Source organism: Aulonocara sp. 'chitande type north' Nkhata Bay, linkage group LG2 (genome assembly GCF_057382095.1).
Source record: "Aulonocara sp. 'chitande type north' Nkhata Bay isolate Kocher_YH1m ecotype deep benthic linkage group LG2, A_spYH_male_GT1.1, whole genome shotgun sequence".
Taxonomy (NCBI): Eukaryota; Metazoa; Chordata; class Actinopteri; order Cichliformes; family Cichlidae; genus Aulonocara; species Aulonocara sp. 'chitande type north' Nkhata Bay.
The window spans coordinates 17,157,378-17,179,158 of NC_141345.1; the positions used below are offsets into that span (position 1 = coordinate 17,157,378).

Below are 21,781 nucleotides of genomic sequence, written 5' to 3' on the forward strand. Positions count from 1 at the left end.
ATATACATTGGGTGAATGTGCAGTAGTAGCAGCAAGCAGGTGAATTCTGTACATTAATATGAATAGACATCTGACTATTTTACAGGATAGACAATATAAACATATTTAAAATTAAAGGAATTGAAATGTACATTGTGCCTTGGTTTAGTGTCTGGAAGAGAGTCCTGTCTCAGTCAATTATAGATGATGTGAGAGGGCGGGTGTGTGTGTTTAGGGCACGGATGGCTTGGGGATAGAAGCTCCTCTTGAGTCTCTCTGTCCTTGCCTGGAAGATGCGGAACCTTCTACCAGATTGCAGAAGTTGGAACAGTTTGTTGCCAGGATGGGACGGGTCCTTCAGTATCTGCGCTGCTCTAGTCCGGCATCTCCTGGTGTAGGTGTCCTGAAGCGGGGGGAGAGCAATCCTGCAGCAGCGTTCTGCTGTACGGATCACTCTCTGGAGAGCTTTTTGGTCCTTCACACAGCTGTTCCCAAACCACGATGTCATGTTCTGTGTGAGGATGCTCTCCACAGCGCCTGTATAGAAAATCCTGAGGATCTTTGGAGAGACCCTGAACTTCCTCAGTTGTCGTAGGTGATACAGGCGCTGCCTAGCCTTTTTGGTCTGGACCTGAATGTGGGCAGCCCATGTCAGGTCTGAGGAGATGTGGACACCAAGATACTTGAAGGACTGCACCCTCTCCACTGGAGCTCCATTGATGATAATGGGCTTGTAGTCTCTGTGCTGACTCCTTCTGAAGTCCACCAACAGCTCCTTGGTCTTGCTGACGTTCAGCTGGAGGTGATTGTCCTGGCACCACGATGCCAGATTCTTCACTTCATCCATGTAGGCCGCCTCATCGTTGTTGGAGATAGCACCCAACACCACTGTGTCGTCAGCAAACTTCACAATGGTGTTGGAGCCATGGGTGGCCACACAGTCTGAAGTGTAGAGGGAGTAGAGCAGTGGCGAGAGGACACATCCCTGAGGTGCTCCTGTGTTGATGGTGATGCTGTTGGAGAAGCACCTGCCCACCCTCACCACCTGAGTTCTGCCAGTGAGGAAGTCCAACACCCATGCACACAGACGGCTGTTAAGTCCCAGATCCCTCAGCTTTGTGAACAGTCTGCAGGGCACTATTGTGTTAAACGCTGAACTGTAATCAACAAACAGCATTCGCACATAGTTACCCTGTTTCTTGTCCACGTGGCTGAGAGTGGTGGATCTGTTGGATCTGTAGGCGAACTGCAGCGGATCTGTGGTGTCTGGGATGGAGGAGGAGATGATGTTCTTCAGCAGCCTCTCAAACACCTTCATTACTACCGAGGTCAGTGCAACTGGCCGGTAATCGTTCAGGGATGAGGGTTTGCTGTTCTTGGGCACAGGGATGATGGTGGATCTTCTGAAGCATGTGGGGACCACAGACTTCGCCAGGGACTCGTTGAAGATGTAAGTGAACACACCTGCTAGCTGGTCAGCACAGCAGCGCAGCAGATGGCCGGTGATGCCGTCTGGCCCCGCCGCTTTCCTTGTGTTCACTCTCCTCAAAGCCACTCGGACGTCATGCTCCGCGATGCTGGTCACCGGTCTCTCGCTGATGACGTCACTGTCCTCGGTAGTCAGGCGGTAGATAGCATTAGCCGCCTGGCTAACCTCGAAACGGGCGTAGAACTGATTCAGCTCGTTGGTGAATGCAGAGTCAGCGTTGATCAGCGCAATGTCCCTGGCTTTGTAGTCCGTAATGGTGCGTAGTCCGTGCCACATACTCCGTGTGTCGCCCTGGTGGAAGTGGGACTCCACACGTTCCCGGTACCGGCGTTTGGCATCTCTCACCGCACGCCGTATGAGGCCGCTTTGTAGGCGCTCATATCGCCAGTGGCGAGACCCGCGTTGTAGGGGGCGGTCCTGGCGTTTACTGCAGTGCGGATCGATCTGTCCATCCACGGTTTCTGGTTTGGGAATGTGGTGACTCTCGCAGTGGGGATAATCTCCTCCACTAGCATATTGACGAAGCATACTGCTACTTCCGTAAACTCGTTGATGTCGACTGCGCATGCTCTGAACATGTCCCAGTCTACGTCGTTGAATGCGTCCTGTAGCGTAGCTTCTGATTGGGCAGTCCACCGTTTTACCTCCCTCGTGGTCACGTCTTCCCTCCGTATGCTTTGTTTATACTGGGTGATGAGGAAGATGGCGTTGTGGTCAGACTTCCCAAAAGCCGGGTGTGAGACCGCTTTGTAGCCCTGCTTGTATGGCGTGTAGCAGTGATCCAAAATTCGATCCCCTCTCGTTGGACACAAGACATGCTGGTAAAAGTTTGGCATGACTTGTCTGAGGTTTGCTTTGTTAAAGTCTCCTGCTACAATGAGGGCTGCGCCCGGGTCCTTGTTTTGAAGCGAGCTCAGCACATCATGTAATTCGGACAAAGCCATACCTGTGTCCGCTTGGGGTGGGATGTAGACCACCGTGGCGATGACCGAGTTGAACTCACGGGGCAGATAGAAAGGGCGGCACTTAATGCTCAGGAACTCCAGATGTGGCGAGCAGCTGCTGGAGAGAGTAGAAATGCTCCTGGCATCACAACACTTTCTGTTTACCATGAAACACACTCCCCCACCTTTGGTTTTGTTTGACTCTGCCGTTGTGTGGTTAGGTAGAGGATCAATAGGGGGTCCATTGTCCCTCTTGGGGGGACACTCCCACAGGGCTTAAATCTGCGACTCTCCAGTGTAAGGACGGAACTGAGTGAACAAGCCGTTCTCAGAAAACTTGGAGAATTATTCCTTAAGATTAATTTAAAAGTGGTAAGATAGAAAGCTAGGCTCCTTTTATATAAAGATAAAGAAATGAGGGGTCACTCGAGATTTTTACACAGTACTGTCAACAACGCACCAATACAAACACTGAGGCTGTGAATATCTTCAGCTCTGACAAATCTCTCCAATTTTATTTTCATTTTATAAGAGGCAGATCCCCTTTCACTGCTATTCTCCCGATTCACAGCTTCTCACTTTACTGTAAATCTTACTGTCTGTAAATTAAATGAACTCTCCCCACTCTGTCTTGTCAGTGCTCTGAAAGTCATAAAACTCCATCTGCAGAAAAAACAAATTACGACAATATTTATCGCATTATTTCAATGCCTCGACGCTGCTTGGGTTTATAGGCGTGTGCCGTGAAACACACTGGAAGAAACTGATGTAAAGAGACAAAGCAGTAAAAAAATCACAGCACAAACAAAATAAAAAGTTGTCTTTTTCCTCCTATTAGCCCGAGCCTCCGTCAACCAACAAGTGGCAGCTGGACAGCTGGTTGAATAAGGTCCAAGCTCAGACCAAACCCCTGGTTCCCCCACAACAAGAACATCATGGCACAGGTTGGTAGACATGGAAGGTTAAAGCCATTCTGTCCACGAAGAACTGCAGGATGTGCTAAATAGCCTAGATAAACATATCTTGGTTAGGTTACAATTACCTATTCTAGTCAAATGGTCCACTGCTTAGGCTCCATCAACCAGGGTCCAGAGACATTCTCCCCAGGCAATGAGGCACCGGGAGTGGGTACGGCTGCCAAAACTAAGCCCTGTGGATCGAGCAGTACGCCTGTTCCAGCTGCACCTACAGTGGAGCACAAGGACACGAGGGCAGCTTTCTGGTAGGTTTGTTTAGAATATTGCTAAAGTAGCTCTTCAAAATAGCATCTGCTGAATGAAAGACTGAATGAAAGACTAATTGTAGGTTGCAGCTGGCAAAAATGTGTCTTAACCATCTATATATGAAAAAAATGTGTTTTGTTTTCTTCAGCCCGGGCAGAGAGAAGGCAAAGGCCAAGCTGAGTCAGAAGGCCTCGGGGGAGGGCCAGAGGTCTAAGATGAGGCTGTCGCTGGGCCTGTTGTCGGGGCCCGAGGTCACGACCCCAAGGAGGAACACCACAGGGAAGAAACAGCCCAGACGGACAGAGAGGTCAAACAGCGTGGAGGATAATCAGAACCAGACATGGAACAGAGCAAACCAGCACAGGTAAGAAATAAAGGAAATAGTGATTGTGTTTGCTTGTGTTTTACTTCTAATATAGTAGAAGCTTTGTTGGAGTAGTAATTGTTTGTTGTTGTTAACAACGTAGACACAGAAAAGTAGTTCTTCAAAATAGATATGTAACACTGGCAGGACAGATTCATATAAGATAAATATAGTGCTGTAAAATCCTCACCATAGCATATATTCCCTCTAATGGCTGAATATAATATATATAATAATGTAATATAATATATAACCACTGAGTTCAGCTGGCATGCTCACATCTGTCACATCTGTTGTGATATACTGTAGTGGACATGGATATAATTTTTTGAAGTCATAGTGTACATATATATATATATATATATATATAAACAAAAACACCCAGCACGCCCCTGCGGGCGGTTTATCCTTCAAGCTCGGGTCCTCTACCAGAGGCCTGGGAGCTTGAGGGTCCTGCGCAGTATCTTAGCTGTTCCCAGGACTGCGCTCTTCTGGACAGAGATCTCCGATGTTATTCCCGGGATCTGCTGGAGCCACTCGCCTAGCTTGGGAGTCACCGCACCTAGTGCTCCGATTACCACGGGGACCACCGTTACCTTCACCCTCCACATCCTCTCGAGCTCTTCTCTGAGCCCTTGGTATTTCTCCAGCTTCTCGTGTTCCTTCTTCCTGATATTGCTGTCATTCGGAACCGCTACATCGATCACTACGGCCGTCTTCTTCTGTTTGTCTACCACCACTATGTCCGGTTGGTTAGCCACCACCATTTTGTCCGTCTGTATCTGGAAGTCCCACAGGATCTTAGCTCGGTCATTCTCCACCACCCTTGGGGGCATCTCCCATTTTGACCTCGGGACTTCTAGGTTATACTCGGCACAGATGTTCCTGTACACTATGCCGGCCACTTGGTTATGGCGTTCCATGTATGCCTTGCCTGCTAGCATCTTGCACCCTGCTGTTATGTGCTGGATTGTCTCTGGGGCATCTTTACACAGCCTGCACCTGGGGTCTTGCCTGGTGTGATAGACCCCAGCCTCTATGGATCTTGTACTCAGAGCTTGTTCTTGTGCTGCCATGATTAGTGCCTCTGTGCTGTCTTTCAGTCCAGCTTTGTCCAGCCACTGGTAGGATTTCTGGATATCAGCCACCTCCTCTATCTGCCGGTGGTACATACCGTGCAGGGGCCTGTCCTTCCATGATGGTTCCTCGTCTCCCTCCTCTTTCTTGGGTTTCTGCTGCCTGAGGTATTCACTGAGCACTCGGTCAGTTGGGGCCATCTTCCCAATGTATTCTTGGATGTTCCTTGTCTCATCCTGGACTGTGGTGCTGACACTCACCAGTCCCCGGCCCCCTTCCTTCCGCTTAGCGTACAGCCTCAGGGTGCTGGACTTGGGGTGAAACCCTCCATGCATGGTCAGGAGCTTTCTTGTCTTTATGTCAGTGGCTTCTATCTCCTCCTTTGGCCAGCCTATTACCCCAGCAGGGTACCTGATCACGGGCAGGGCGTATGTGTTGATGGCCCGGATCTTGTTCTTACCATTCAGCTGACTCCTCAGGCCTTGCCTGACCCTCTGCAGGTACTTGGTGGTTGCAGCCTTTCTAGCGGCCTCTTCATGGTTCCCATTTGCCTGCGGGATCCCCAGGTACTTGTAACTGTCCTCTATGTCTGCAATGTTGCCTTCTTCTAGTTCAATCCCCTCAGTTCTGACTACCTTCCCTCTCTTTGTTACCATCCGACTACACTTCTCCAGTCCGAACGACATTCCAATGTCATTGCTGTATAGCCTGGTAGTGTGGATCAGTGAATCGATGTCTCGTTCACTCTTGGCATACAGCTTGATGTCATCCATGTACAGGAGGTGGCTGACAACTGCTCCGTTCCGTAGTCGGTATCCGTAGCCAGTCTTGTTAATGATCTCACTGAGGGGGTTCAGGCCTATGCAGAACAGCAGTGGGGACAGAGCATCTCCTTGGTAGATCCCGCACTTGATGGTAACTTGTGCTATGGGCTTGGAGTTGGCCTCTAGTGTTGTACGCCACATCCCCATTGAGTTCCTGATGAAGGCTCTTAGGGTCCCATTGATCTTGTACAATTCTAGGCATTCCAGTATCCAGCTGTGGGGCATTGAGTCATAGGCCTTCTTGTAATCAATCCAGGCAGTGCACAGGTTGGTCAGTCTGGTCTTGCAGTCTCGGCTGATTGTTCTGTCTACCAGTAGCTGGTGTTTTGCACCTCTGGTATTCTTGCCAATTCCTTTCTGTGTCCCGCTCATGTATTGACCCATGTGCCTGTTCATCTTAGCCGATATGATGCCTGACAGGAGCTTCCATGTAGTACTGAGGCAGGTTATTGGTCGGTAGTTGGAGGGGACCGGTCCCTTCTTGGGGTCCTTGGGGATCAGGACCGTCCGGCCTTCAGTTAGCCATTCCGGGTGTCTCTCGTTAACTAGCAGCTGGTTCATTTGTGCTGCCAGACGCTCGTGGAGTGCAGTCAGCTTCTTCAGCCAGTAGGCGTGAACCATGTCGGGCCCTGGTGCTGTCCAACTCTTCATACTGGAGACCCTTTCTTGGATATCTGCCACTGTGATGGTTACTGGACCCTGTTCAGGGAGGTCGCTGTGGTCTGCCCTCAGATCCACTAGCCACTGAGCATTGCCGTTATGGGTTGCATCCTTCTCCCATATGCTCTTCCAGTATTGCTCCGTCTCCAGCCTTGGTGGTGCTGTTCTCTTATTGTTCCCTTGCCACTGAGAGTACACCTTTGCTGGTTCTGTGGAGAACAGCTGGTTTATTCTCCTGCCTTCTATCTCTCTGGTGTACCTCCTCAAGCGGCTGGCCAAGGCTGTGAGTCTTTGCTTGGCAGTTTCCAAGGCCTCAGGTATGGACAGCTTGCTGTATTTCTTAGGCACCTTATTTGTCGCACCTTTCTGCAACTCTGTTAGTTGGCTAACCTCCCTCCGTGCTACTTTGATCTTGCCCTCTAGCCTCCTTCTCCATGGAGGGTACTGCCCCTTGTGGCTGTTCAACTTGTAGCCAAACATCTCACTGATCACTGCTGCCGTATTGTAGATCAGCTTGTTAGTGTCGGTAATCGTGGTTGTAGGTATTGCCCGTAGTGCTGCATTAACATCATCTAGCAGACCTTCTGAGGGAACTTCACGTAATCTTGGTAACCGGCTACGGGGGATCCAGGTTTCAAGCTTGGCCATGATCCTATTTTTCAGGTCAGTTCCTCTCGCACTCAACGATCCTTCTCCTATCGCACTTGGGGCTATGTACCCAATCTCGGGTGGGGGTGATGATATCTCCCCCCTGACCTGGCGTCCTGACTCCTCCTTGCCGTAGCATTTGTGTTGTACCTCGTCAATCTCTAGCTGTGAGAGCAGTCCCTTCTTTCGAATGTTGGAACACTGAGCTACTAGTTGTTTCGCCGTCATTGTGGATGTTGGGTATCGAAGAATCCATAGGTCCCTCATCCTATTCATGTAGCCCCTTCCGCCGGGGTTACTTGCGTAGTAGCATTCCAACAACGCCCTGTTTTCGTCCCTTGCCCACCGATGCCTTCTTGTTCCAGTAGCCCACTTTTCGTCAGGGTGCCCTGGTTCCTCAACACCTGACGCGGACCTTGTTGATCCGGGCGACGTCCGAGCCGGCATGCCTTCATATTTATCTGTCTCGCTCATGTCTGCGGTAGGCTTGCTTAGCATAGGGGGTCTAGCCTTAGGACCCTTACTGGATACAGACGCCCCAGGCAGGAATCGAACTTGCGATCCTCTGTTCCAAAGGCGTGTAGTTTAACCACTACGCTATCCAGCTGATATATATATATATATATATATGTATATATATATATATATATATATATATATATATATATATATATATATATATATATATATATATATATATATATATATATATATATATATATATATATATAGCTGTTCAACTTGTAGCCAAGCATCTCACTGATCACTGCTGCCGTATTGTTGAACAGCCACAAGGGGCAGTACCCTCCATGGAGAAGGAGGCTAGAGGACAAGATCAAAGTAGCACGGGGGGAGGTTAGCCAACTAACGGAGTTGCAGAAAGGTGCGACAAAGAAGGTGCATAAGAAATACAGCAAGCTGTCCATACCTGAGGCCTTGGAAACTGCCAAGCAAAGACTCACAGCCTTGGCCAGCCGCTTGAGGAGGTACACCAGAGAGATAGAAGGCAGGAGAATAAGAAGAAGAAGGTGTGTACTTTATTGAGCCCCGTAGGGAAATTCCTTTCTGCATTTAACCCATTCACTCAGTGAAGCAGTGGGCAGCCATTGGGCACCCAGGGAGCAGTGTGTAGGGACGGTACCTTGCTCAGGGGTACCTCAGGGTAGCTGTTAAGGGGAATCGAACCCCCGACCTTCCGATCATGGGGCAACCACTCTACCTACTGAGCTATCCCTGCCCTCAGATAAACCAGCACCCTGAGGCTGTACGCTAAGCGGAAGGAAGGGGGCCGGGGACTGGTGAGTGTCAGCACCACAGTCCAGGATGAGACAAGGAACATCCAAGAATACATTGGGAAGATGGCCCCAACTGACCGAGTGCTCAGTGAATACCTCAGGCAGCAGAAACCCAAGAAAGAGGAGGGAGACGAGGAACCATCATGGAAGGACAGGCCCCTGCACGGTATGTACCACCGGCAGATAGAGGAGGTGGCTGATATCCAGAAATCCTACCAGTGGCTGGACAAAGCTGGACTGAAAGACAGCACAGAGGCACTAATCATGGCAGCACAAGAACAAGCTCTGAGCACAAGATCCATAGAGGCTGGGGTCTATCACACCAGGCAAGACCCCAGGTGCAGGCTGTGTAAAGATGCCCCAGAGACAATCCAGCACATAACAGCAGGGTGCAAGATGCTAGCAGGCAAGGCATACATGGAACGCCATAACCAAGTGGCCGGCATAGTGTACAGGAACATCTGTGCCGAGTATAACCTGGAAGTCCCGAGGTCAAAATGGGAGATGCCCCCAAGGGTGGTGGAGAATGACCGAGCTAAGATCCTGTGGGACTTCCAGATACAGACGGACAAAATGGTGGTGGCTAACCAACCGGACATAGTGGTGGTAGACAAACAGAAGAAGACGGCCGTAGTGATCGATGTAGCGGTTCTGAATGACAGCAATATCAGGAAGAAGGAACACGAGAAGCTGGAGAAATACCAAGGGCTCAGAGAAGAGCTCGAGAGGATGTGGAGGGTGAAGGTAACGGTGGTCCCCGTGGTAATCGGAGCACTAGGTGCGGTGACTCCCAAGCTAGGCGAGTGGCTCCAGCAGATCCCAGGAACAACATCGGAGATCTCTGTCCAGAAGAGCGCAGTCCTGGGAACAGCTAAGATACTGCGCAGGACCCTCAAGCTCCCAGGCCTCTGGTAGAGGACCCGAGCTTGAAGGATAAACCGCCCGCAGGGGCGTGCTGGGTGTTTTTTTTTTTTATATATATATATATATATGTGTGTGTATATATATGTGTGTATATATATAAATTTTAAGCTAGAGCTACAAAAGTCTTATTTTCATCTCCCAGGTGAATGTCTCGAGCTCCTCTGAGAGCCAGTTACCTAAAAAGCAAAAACTGTCTTATGGTAAATGGTAAATGGCCTGTATTTATATAGTCTTAAGCCGTATTGACCTACTCGAGCTGAGCACATTCTACACTACACTTTGTTACTATGTGGGCTGTGCCATAATGTACAAGGGCAGGGTTTGTGTGCATCTGACTATAGTGATATCTCTTTTAATCAATAAAATTGAGCCAGATATTTCCATCTTAGCTGTCTCTGTAAAGCAGCACATGAAGAAGACACTGGTGCACTTTCATCATTTCAACATAAGCCCGACAGTTTGAGATAAAAATCCACAGCAGCCTATATTCTGATGTGTAACTGGCTCTATAACTGATACAGTGCTTGCTATTGACTAAACTGTTACAATTACTGTTAGGAACTTTACCACCTGCTTCACACTGCAGCTTAGAGCTAACAGAGGTTCCCGTGGATCACTGAGCTGTCTGGCACATGGCCACTGAAGACTGTCACTCCCTCTGAGCTGAACAGTGCTGAGACTGAGTAGAAGCCATGTCAGACTCTGTGCGCAGCTTGACGTTGGCCTAATTAGGAAAAAAAATAACATTGATTGTTTTTCCTGTTTTTCATTTTCCTCTCCCTCAATCACCTCTTCCTTTTCTTCGTTCCATTTTAAGCTTCCTACGTCCAAGTTTGACTGAATGCATGCTGTTTTCAATTATTTCATGCTGTCACAAGACCAAGCAATGGCAAGCATTACCTTCTATTGTTTATCATGTAGCTTGGGCTTCACTGCCTTGCTCAAGGGTGAATCTAGTTCCAGTAGTGAGCCTTCCTCTTATTGTTTCTCCCATTAGCCCTGCAGCGAGGGAGAAGGACCTGTTGCCTCCCCCCTCCCTGGAGCATCAGAACCCCCCGAGGCCGCGTAGTAAACCTCCCGGTGGGAAAACAGCCCCAAGGAAAGAACCTCGCAGTGCTACCAACTCAAACACTAACACAGCCACTCCACCAGCAGCGCTACAGCAAACCCCACTGCCAGTACCTGCTGTCAGTGTAAACCAGGTTAGTTTTAGATGTGTGTGTGTGTGTGTGTGTGTGTGTACTGCAGGAAGGTTGCAGACATTTGGAATAGGGCTGAACACCAAGTACAGATGTATCAGACTGTACCCTATACTTATCGCTTTATGCAACTCTACAACAAATGTACTGACTCGTGGTTCCTTCCCTGAAAGGTTCCTGTTTGTAATCCAGTCTCAGCTGTGTGTGAATATATATGAATATATACAGCTATTGTATGCTCATTAATGGAAAAGGGAAATCAGTTTTTGTTAAATACATACACGTAATGCTACATATTTATATTAAAACACCACAAGATGAACACTTTGTTAGGTACATCTGTTGAACTGCTCACTGGGCAGCAACTCAGTGAAATTAGGCATACATGCTCTATACATGATCAAAGTGAGCATCAGATTGGAGAAGAAAGGTGATTGAAGTGACTTTGAAATGCATGGTTGTTGGTGCCAGATGGGCTGCTCGGCTGAGTGTTTCTGCTGATCTACTGAGATTTCAGAGAATGGTCTCAAAAAGGATTTAGAAAATATCGAGGACAACAGTAACTCAAATAACTGCTCGTTACAATATATGAATGTAGAAGAGCATCCCTGACACCGCAGCACAACACTGCAAACCTCGCAGCAGCAGAAGACCACACATGATGCCATTTCCTTCAGCTAAAAACAGCAAACTAAGGATATCATTTGCACAGACTCACTCAGATAGATGGTGGATGGTCAGGATGTCTCGTCAACAGTTCAGGCTGCTGGTGATGCAGTGATGTGGAGGATATTTTCTTGGCACACATTGGGTACCAACAGCTGCAACCTTAGCAGGGCTGCAGCGACCCAAATATCACTGAAAAGCACAGAGACGCTGCTTTCAGGAAGCGTGGGAATTCTTTCAGTTTAGCAAAGGGTTTTAGAAAAACATCTGTGTGACGCCAGCGACAGGTTAGCCTCCCTGAGCATCTCTTTATGACCACAGTGCACCCATCTGCTGATGACTGCATGCAGCAGGATAATGTTCAATATCACAAAAGCTCAAACCGCTTTCTTCATGACAGTGAGCTCACTGTAGATCTACAGCAACTGTGTGATTCCTTAAAGAATTAGGGCAAAAGGGGCGTCCAACCCGGTACTAGCAGGGGGTACCTAATGACGTTGGTGGTAGTGTTACATTGTAACAGAGTGTTTTTAACTCAAGTGGAAGAACGGGAGGATTTAAATGGTTAAACAGCAACAAACATTCAAAATGCTAAAAGGAAATCATAAAAATGTTGACCTAATGTAACTTTAACGCTGCAGTGAGGCTGAACAGTAATAAGAAGCCCTAGAAAACGTGTAAACAAATAACGCTGATGATTTCCTTTTCAGATGTTTTCATGTTGGCTGATCTCTGTGATGCTGCTGTCTTTCGTCATTACTTGTTTTGCTTTGAGAACAAATTTCCCCTCCATTGTTCTGCTGTCAGGTTGTGGAAATTGTTCTCGTAAAACTCATCTGCTGACAAATTAGCAACTAACACGTTAGCAGCTGTCAGCGATGTTACAACAAGATTACACTGAGGAAAACTGCAGTAACCAGCAAACAGCAGCTCAGCTGTTACAGCCCACAGAGAAGACTTGAAGAAGTGACCCGGCAGCATGACGTGCCCGACTCTGACAACTGCCACCTCTGCGTCAGCAGCCGGAGCTACAGGCGCCCCGACAGCCCCTCAGAGCTCCAAACTTTAATTCGCTCACACAGTACTTAGAATTAATTTAACAACTAATTACTTAATGCCTAATTATCATCATGTTCTCTTTTGTTTTCATCAACTTCAGGGAAACAACATAAAAGTTCGAATACTTTTCCACATATCCCACTGCAAAGATTTACCCACAGTACTGAGCATGAACTGAAAGGGGACCTAATATTCTTATTTCAGAATAACCATCGTTTATTTTAGGCCAGACGTTAGTGAATCCTCTCAATTTACCAACTGTCGGAAGCAAGCCCTTTACAGCCTTGCTGTTTTCTGATTGGTTGCCCCACATATACACAACTTTTCATGGTAACACTTAATAATGGCGTCCACGACTAACGGGTCCCCTGTAATTAAATGGACTTTCAATGTATTTTACCTGAAATTAGATCATTATATTTACCTATAAACACTTAAAGGTAGATACACTAGAATAGGATAGAATTATATTGTAAGTAAATTCAAGTTTTCTGAAGGTAATTTTAAGTAATGCGTAAGTAATTTTAAGAATTGCATAACTTCATATATTTTATAGAAATAAAGCAACACAAAAATATATATAATGTAAGTTTAAGCAGTGTGCAGTGGTCATATTTGGAAAAACAAACATCTTACATCGTAAATTATTTTTTGGGACAGCGGTCGTACTGTGGAAGCTTACATTTTTAGCTCTTTATTTTTTTGCATCTTTATATCTTTATTTGATTTGTTGCTAATTCTGTTGTGTTCAATATTGTTTTTGATTATAAATAAAAGTCGATAAATTAAGTTAGACTTGGTTCCTCCATTACAAGGTCACACATGCCGGCCAGTTTTGATTTTCTCTACTTACAGTATCATTTGTGTCATCTTTGCTGTAAAACACATGAAGTGATGCTCTAAAATCAGTCCTCCACTACTTAAACTTCCTTACACAATTCCTTAAAATGACCTAAACACTACATACATTTACTTACAGTATAATTCTTTCTTTGTTTCCTGAGAAAGCTGACTCTTACCGACTTGTCCCAGTGTAGCTACATGTAAATATTTTACCTTGTAAGTTCAAAGTTTTCAATGTCATTTATTTACAGGTGAATTAATACGACGAAGCATTATGAAAAATATATATCACTGTTCATTTTGAGAATAAGGTCAAAATTTTGAGATTAAACTTGAAATATTATTTAAAGAATGAAGTCAACTTTATTCTCAAAATGAGCAATAATATTTCTTTTTTAATGGGGCCCTAATACTGGTTACTGTTACACTTCCACAGCAGTTGTGTGATGCTGCTGTGCTCACAGCCACAGCTGTGTGCCTGAAATGATTATATTTGGGTTATACTGTCTCATTCACATCTAACGGATCCAAAAGTTTAATAAAAATCTACACGTGAGCATTTCGGTCTGAAGTCTGAGATTTTGGCTCTCTTGTACGCACACAGATCAAAGCTAACGATGCTACAGTATATAATTAAATCCAACGGGCTGTCGTTATATTTCATGGTATACATACAGATGTGCCTCTCCTGTCAAGTGTACGCAGGTGAAAATGTCCTTGTTTTACTAAAGAGATATAACCTTTCTTAAATTACCTGAGAATGGAGATGAACGCTAACGTGTGCAATCGGTGCCGTAAGTGCTGTTGCAACATTTGATCTTCTGCCTGTTTTAGTTGCGCAGAGCAGCTGGCAAGATGGCTAATGTCAACAGTGAGGAGAGGTGAACTATGGAGAAAACAGGCCAGAGGAGTTTTGTTCAAGAAAGGAAAAGCTTTTGCCGGCAGTGCAAATAAGCTCTGTGCAAGGGACAGTTTCCCCCTTTTTTCTATTTCAGCAAAACACTACATGGCATTTACTGAGAATGGATTTTGCAGATGGCAACACGCATTGGAAAGATTCCAGAGGGCTGCGTCTGCCAAGCGAGTGGGTTTATACTGACGACTGGGAACATTAGTGGTGTTTTCTTCTCTGCATCTGCCTCTGTAGTTGCTTTCTCGTGTTGCTGTTGCACACACATCGCTGCTCCTCGCTCGCCTTTGTTTCAGTTGAGGATAATTGATCAGTACATGTCTAAAATTAAGCATTCAACATCACAGGGTCAATTTTGATTGGGAACAAGACAAGGGCAGCGATGCAGGTGTAGCTACACAGCACTAAAAATGAAAATAAACTGAGTGGATTGTGGCTGCGTCTGCCAGCTGACACACCTTATTTACAGAAGAAGAAAGAAGGCTTGTCAGAAAGTTAAACTGATGATACACAAACAGCTAGAAGCCAGTTTTCGCTCGTATATATTTATATATACATTTATTTTCCTATTGTTAAAAAATAATCTAAAGAACAAAAACACTAATCAAACCTACAATAAGGCCAAAGCCCATATCCTTCACCTTTGTTATCCAAAAACATGGAATAGTTCGGCATGTCTGCTGCTGTAAATACTAACTACAACAGAAGACAGCCCACAACAAATTAACCATTTTAACCTGTTTAAGTAAAATTTGGTTAAAACGACTGTGCCCTGCGGTGCAGCTTCAGGCATAAACTGTGTAGATGTGACCTGTTTGCAAAGAGTTTGGTCTGTAGGAGATATAAACTAAGCTGAGGCTGAGATCCACAGACAGAGTAAAGGAGCCAGGTTAACCAGTCACTGTTTTTCTTTATCCATCTGTAAAAACAGAATATTACACACTCATATTTAGGTAAGAAAACAGGAGAAAAACTATTAAAATTTAATTGGAAGTTATTCTGTCCTTTCACATTATTTCCATTTCAAATGTCGACTGCTTACAGAGTGTAAGCTAATGACTTTGATGATTTCTGGATTTCCCCAATTTAAATCAAAATTTCACATTATTGTGTCATCGTGTACTGTATGATTCCAAGGATTAAAGAAAGGAGAAAATACTAAGTCTAATATCTACTAATACTAATGTTTATTCAGGTAACATCAGCATCATGTAACTAAAATCCATTTAACCAAACTGAAATTACAATGATGCTCCTGCTAGTAGATAAACAGAGTCTACAGGCAACAGTAAGGAAGCATCCACGTCCATGCTAGTGTCAGGTCATGCTAAATACAACATGTTTGTTTTGTAAATTATCACCATTAAATTAATAATAGCAGACTATGTAGCTGATGTACTAATGCAGCTTCAGGAGGCTATGTCCATCTTTTATATACAGTCTGTGAGAAAAACAGTAAGACAGTAAAGCTTTTCTGAACAATTTCTTCCTATTCTTCATGGATTTTAGATGCACTTGAATATGAAGCCACATATTTTAAAAACTTAAAAGAATTAATGATAATGCTATCAAGACTGAATATCACTGTTACCATCAAAGAGGATATTTCTTTAGTGGACACTCAATGATCTGCTATGTGAGTCACGACTCTAGAAACCTAAAGCTTCATGATGTTCATCTTCCAGACCACTTTATATACATCGCTCCCCGGAAGAGCCGTTCTGTCCCTTGCTGGTAATGCCTCCACAATGAGTGTTGGAGCTCCTTCACTATGTCAAAATGGTGATGCTTCAATCTGATTTTTCATTTTGGGGGAAGTGAAAAAAGTCGCAGGGAGCCAAATCATGTAAGTAGTGTGGTAGGAAGTGAATATTGTGTTTGCACAGCTAAAAAAAAGAAAAAAAAAAGTTCTGCGCCTCACCCTGGAAGACAAATTAACTGTGCACAAAGATGAAGAGAACGACGACGTGCTCCTATCAAATCTCTTTGGCTGAGAACTGTGCTCATCAAACACATTATTCCGTGTGAAATTTGGGACATTGAGAAGTTTTCTCTCTGGTCAAGTCTGAGGACCGCTAAGTGAAGGTGGTCAGGACACGGCTCCCAGGAAGCTCAGGAAAAATTCCTGCTTTACCAGAAGCAATCCAGAAGTGCATCGAAACGGGATCTTTAAAGAGAAAACTGGAAAAATTTCTATAATAAAGATGCACTTGTTTATGAAACTGTGCCCTCGCATCTTAGAAAGAACTCAACTAAGAAATGTGAGACGCATCTTTTAATTTGCATGTGACAAACAGACCGCCTGCGCTCAACTGTGTGACTTGTGTGCAGCGAATATCAGTGACATTCAAAACGAGACAGTCAAACATGTTTCTTTTTGCTTCACAGATTAGTGGAACAAGCTGGCAACTCGTGCTGCCTAATTTGCATGATATTATCACATTCAGTAATGTGCTGTATGTGCTTTGCTTTTGATTATAACGTTTGTCTACACCAGGTTTTTTTCTTCGTCGGGGTTTAAAAGTGCATTAGTGGACGGGGTATAAGAGATGGCTAAAGATCAGAAGCTTCCTTTGTGTGTGTTATATGTGCCGTTTTTTCTTGACTTGTATCTTGTATTTTGTTGCTCCTTTTCATACATTTACATATATTTTCATCAGGACAAGCGGAAACACAGAGGTCCCAGCACCAGGATCACACCCAAGTCCAGAGAATTCATCGAAACAGATTCCTCCTCCTCTTCGTCAGAATGCCAGTCGGATACGGAGGAAGCCATCAAAATCCCAGCTTTGCCGCCACAGACGACACGCTCTGCAATTAACACGCAGACTCTGTCCAACGCACACATGCACGCGCCTCTTCTCCCATGCCTTGGCTCTGCTGGCGGTGTGGGGAGTCTGGGAACATTTGGAGGGAAGGGACTTCGAGTCAAAGATGGTAGCAACGTGCCCACTAACGGTAGCAGCAGCAGTAGTAACGGTAGCATCGGCAGCAGTAGTAACGGCAGCAGTGGTAGCTGTAACTCCCTGAGCATTAGCAACATAAGTGGTTCATTTGGCACCTCTGTTCCCGATCCTGGAGGGTTAGGAGGGCAAAGCAAAGACCTGGAGCCCATGTCACCGCCTTCCAATCTGGGACACGAGGTGCCTCTCTCACCCTTGAGGGAATACCATGAGATCCAGAGTTTATGGGTAAAAATTGACCTGAGTCTGCTCAGCAGGGTGCCCGGCCAGGCCGCGGGGGAAAGATCAAGGGTGGGAATTTCAGAAAGGGATGGGAGTGAGGGGAGAGACAGAGAGAGACAAGGGGAGAGGGAGAGGATAGGTGTGGCAGAGAGGGAGAGACAGAAGCAGGAAGACAGAGAGTGGCCGGGGCTCAGAGAGAGACAGAAGCTGATGAAAGGGGAGAGACAGGAGGAAGAAAATGAGCGATTAGTGCAGGACAGAGAGAGGCAAGGTGAGCGAGAGCGATTAACAGAGAGAGAGAGGCCGATGGACAGAGAGGACAGGGAAAGATTCGGACTCGGGGAGAGAGAGAGGACGGCAGTGAGGGACAGAGAAAAGATGTGCCAGGGTCTGGGGGTCCCGGACAACAACCCCGTGCAAGAGCAGACTAATCCCAGGCTGGCTGGGAGGACGGAGAGAGCAGAGAACGGAGGCAAACACAGAAGGCAGGCGGCTGCAAACATGGTGGTTCCACCCGAGAAACACGCAAGCAAAAGCAAGAGGAAACACAAGGTGTGAAGCAGCGTTTGTTCACATATACCGCCTTAACTGTTCTGCTGGCTGTTTACTTCACTCCTTCACATCTGTGAATTCTGGTTTCTCTGTTCCTAGTCGGACCACGGAGACTCATCAGTGAACTGCAATAAGAAGCTGCGATTGGACAAAGACTGTCTGCTCCTCCCACCCTGCATCTCTCCAATACACAACCATAAGAGCAGCACGGCAGAGTAAGCATTAACAGTGCACACGAGCCACCCGGCAGATTAGCTCTGGGAAAGGACTCAGCGGGATGAGGAAGAGATTGTACTGTAATGAAAGCCCGAAACACTACATAGATCAAGTTTTGGCATCACTCCCTCATTATCAACGAGCCAGATGTCCAAGGGGTTTTTCACTAATTGTGCTGATACCAGTCCACAAACAGTAGCATCGATAGATCAGAATGCAGCACAGCCTGAAGACATGTTGTGCAAGGTGTCATCCTATTGTGCTGCTTCTTATTTTCTGTCATACATACATTGGTACAATGGTGGATGCCAGCGTAAACGTGGCCAAAGTGTCGAGTGATGAGATTAACGTATGTGCGAGTAGCTCTGAACCCTCTGTTCCTCTAGTTCTACTGGACTTTACTTACACCTGGTTATGATGTGCTCATCTCTGGCCCCGCCCACCTACTGTTCAGTGCTTCTGTTTACAAACGACAGCCAACCAAAAGAAGGTGGTGGATGAACCGAGAGGCTGAACAAAAGTCATCTGTGAATCATGCAAATCTGATCTATTAGGAGTCCGATCACTTTTTTAAAGGCAGATCTACCATCGGTTAGAGCTGTTCACACGTCCTCAGTCAATGTAGTAAAACCTGGCCAACAAAAAAACTTTTTTCTGCACTTAAAAAATGAAAAATGAAATACATAAGAGTCCTGCCGGAGGGCACGAGGTGCTCTCCTTTGTCATAGATTAGAGGTATTCCAGACAAACAGACTGGTGCAAGATCACAAAGTGCTTTAAAGAACTATATTTGGTTCCTTAAATGGACTTAATTCTCCCAGCCAATCAGGTCATGTGACAGATAGTGATGCTATTGCATTTGACCAATCAGTAATGGCTTGGAGCATTTCCAACATCAGCGTTTTTTCAGGGAAATCAGGTTTTTCACCCAAACTGCCAAACTTATTGTAACATCAAAACTAGCTGTGGCAGGCCGATAAAACCCAGACATCATATATATCAAGAGTTGTTCTAAATGTTGAAACAGGTGTTGTTTGTCTTTGGTTTCTAAAAATTGGGGCCATAATATGAAGGCACCATATTTATTCATATACCCTGCTCATGTAAAACTAGTGCAAGTGATGGTAACTCCAGTTTTAGACATGCACCAGATATGTCTAGTGAGCAGCGATGAAAAAAACAATACTCTATCATAAATGTAGTAAAACGGTAGTCAGTTTTATATTAATTGTTGCCCCAACTCCATATAACACTATATGGTGATCCAGTGAGAAATCTAACTCATTAATGTGGAACCATATATGATAACTTCATTGACCTTGACTTGCAACATGGATATCAGCTCATAGTGACATCATACAGAGCCAACAGGGGTAAAAAGTGTCTGAAACCAAAAGTTCAGGTCATTGCAAATACCCTTTCCAGAGCAGGTGAGGAAAAAAATAAAGAACCGTACTGTATGATGAAAAACAGTCAATGAAGCCTCGTTTCATTAGTAAATTATGTCTCAATCATCCCAAGAAACCTGTGAATGAAAATTTTAGATACTCTATTAAAATGAGTTAAGAAATTCCAGAAAAGGCTCAGCTTTCCCTCCACTGATTCATCCTTCCCTGAATCCCTGCTATGCTCCTCATCCTCATGTGACTGTCATAGACACTAGTAGAGGTAATCAGGCAACTTTACTAGAGACTGGGTATTTTTAGGAAGGATTAAAAATTTGAATGTCGCGACGGAGCCACTAGACAGGCGAGTTCAATTCACACGGTGACGCGGGAATGACAAACCATGAATCTCTGCTTTCCGTGTGAATTATTTAAAAACAGCCTCAACGTGACAGCTACAGAGGAAATATTTTTATAGCATCTCGGCTTTATCGAAGCATGCACGGCAGCGAGAGGTGGCAGAGAAAAGAGGGAGTGACCTGGAGTTGAACCTGTGACACTGGCGTAGTTGTCACATCCCGTTTATCATCTGGGAGGCTTTTTACGGAAACTCTGAATTGGCTGATGTGATCATCTGCCTCAGATCCAGTTGGCAGTTTCCTGTGACTTTTGACAGTTATCATCCCACCTGTTTTAATCAGCTGGGTCATATTTTGATAGCAGATAATCAGCGATGACCACATGTGACTGAGATTTGACCCCAGAACAGCACAGAAATCACATTTAGTCTTGGTCAGCAAGTCACTGGATCCACATTGGCCCAGTTGTGGTCCATATAATACATTATTTTTACTGCAAGAGAAACAACAACACAAACACTGGGTCAGAACAGCCTTCTGGTGCTGAGTAAGGCAGGCTGAGCTCTGAGGGGAATCCTAAGTTCAGTGAAATAAAGTTTAACAGAACCAGGTTTTCTTTGGGTTGGCCAGTTTGACCCAAGTAAGACTTTACAGCTATCGCAGTGCTGGTTATCAGCTTTCTACGGTGGCCCTGAGAGGCCAAACGGACTGCAACTTCAGAAAACACTTGCAAAAAGAAAAATGCTGCAAAAAGAAAAACGCTGCAAAAGCACACACATAACACAACAGAAATGTTTCTGGGGAGACAATAACTGGACGGACCAGTTGCATGAACTAAAACATGTATGTATGGCTGTATCCCAATTCAGGGACTGTTTCCCAATTCAGGGTCTGCAGCCTTAAAGTACGCAGCCTTAACGGTCCTCAAGGGCCGTGTACTCAAAGACCGCTGAGGCCGGAAGTGCGAGGCTTGTAGGCTTGTGAGATGGGACGGTCTAGCCTCCGTCACGCTGCCCAGGTTGCCTAGCAACCATGATACTAACAGCTGGAAACGTTTCATACAGCTTTGTTTGACAGAAATGAAGGAGAACATATTTTGTACATTTGTTTCTACATGAGCTTTGTGTGATTTGATAAGTATCTGAGGCTGAGACCACAGGGCTGTAAAACATGATTGTTGGGCTTCATTTCTGTACTGAACAGTCATTTAAGATTAACTAGTAAATAACAATTAGCTAATGTTGTTCATGAGACTAAAGTCATCTCACTTTGGTAATGTGAATATAATATGGCCAATATTATATTAATCATTATTAGTTATTACAGCACTGAACATGAACTCTGTGTCATTCAATGAGCTTCAGTAAAGATTCAAGTTGCATTTATTTATATTTCCTATCACCTTAAATATCACCTTCACTTAAAGACAAGTATCTTTGACAGTGTATATATATAGATGTATTATATATGAGACAAATATTGTTCTTTTAATATGTTGGCATTACTAAATTTGGCTCATATGTGTAAAAAGAAAATGTACGAGCTGTGATAACTGTTTCTGATAGAATGAAGAGTAGACTGATATATTAAATATTCCTTTATTGGGTGAGAAAATCAGACCATGTCATAACTGCTTTAAGTCACACAGAATAGATATCAGAGCCTCAAACAGGCTGACTTCTGCTAAATGGGTCAAACTGGGCAGAAAGTATACAAACACATAACATCCTTATAGAATATGATGTAACACTATAGATCAACTTACCTCAGAATATATAAAGCATATAAACAATTACAGCAATATGATGCAACAAACACAGCAGTGCTACTAATCCTCATACTCAATACTCAAAGCTTCATAGAACTGAAACAAACATTTATTTTTAGCTCCATTCTGCTGCTGATACATACTTTAGGTTTCTGAACATTAAACTTGTTGCGGCCTTTCATAGTGTGTAACTTGAAGGCCCTGAGTACTTT

At 45.0% G+C, this 21,781-nt stretch overlaps 1 protein-coding gene across 2 annotated transcripts in view; it reads left to right on the forward strand.

Moving 5' to 3' along the window:
- Positions 1-21,781, forward strand: part of aff2 (AF4/FMR2 family, member 2) — a 223,691-nt gene that overhangs the window by 175,821 nt on the left and 26,089 nt on the right. For both annotated transcript variants that reach the window (XM_086306075.1, XM_086306083.1), the window contains 6 exons: positions 3,251-3,356; positions 3,484-3,634; positions 3,784-3,999; positions 10,425-10,629; positions 16,765-17,841; positions 17,941-18,056. In XM_086306075.1, coding sequence (XP_086162201.1) covers positions 3,251-3,356; positions 3,484-3,634; positions 3,784-3,999; positions 10,425-10,629; positions 16,765-17,841; positions 17,941-18,056 — 1,871 coding nt within the window. The remainder of the gene's footprint in view (positions 1-3,250; positions 3,357-3,483; positions 3,635-3,783; positions 4,000-10,424; positions 10,630-16,764; positions 17,842-17,940; positions 18,057-21,781) is intronic.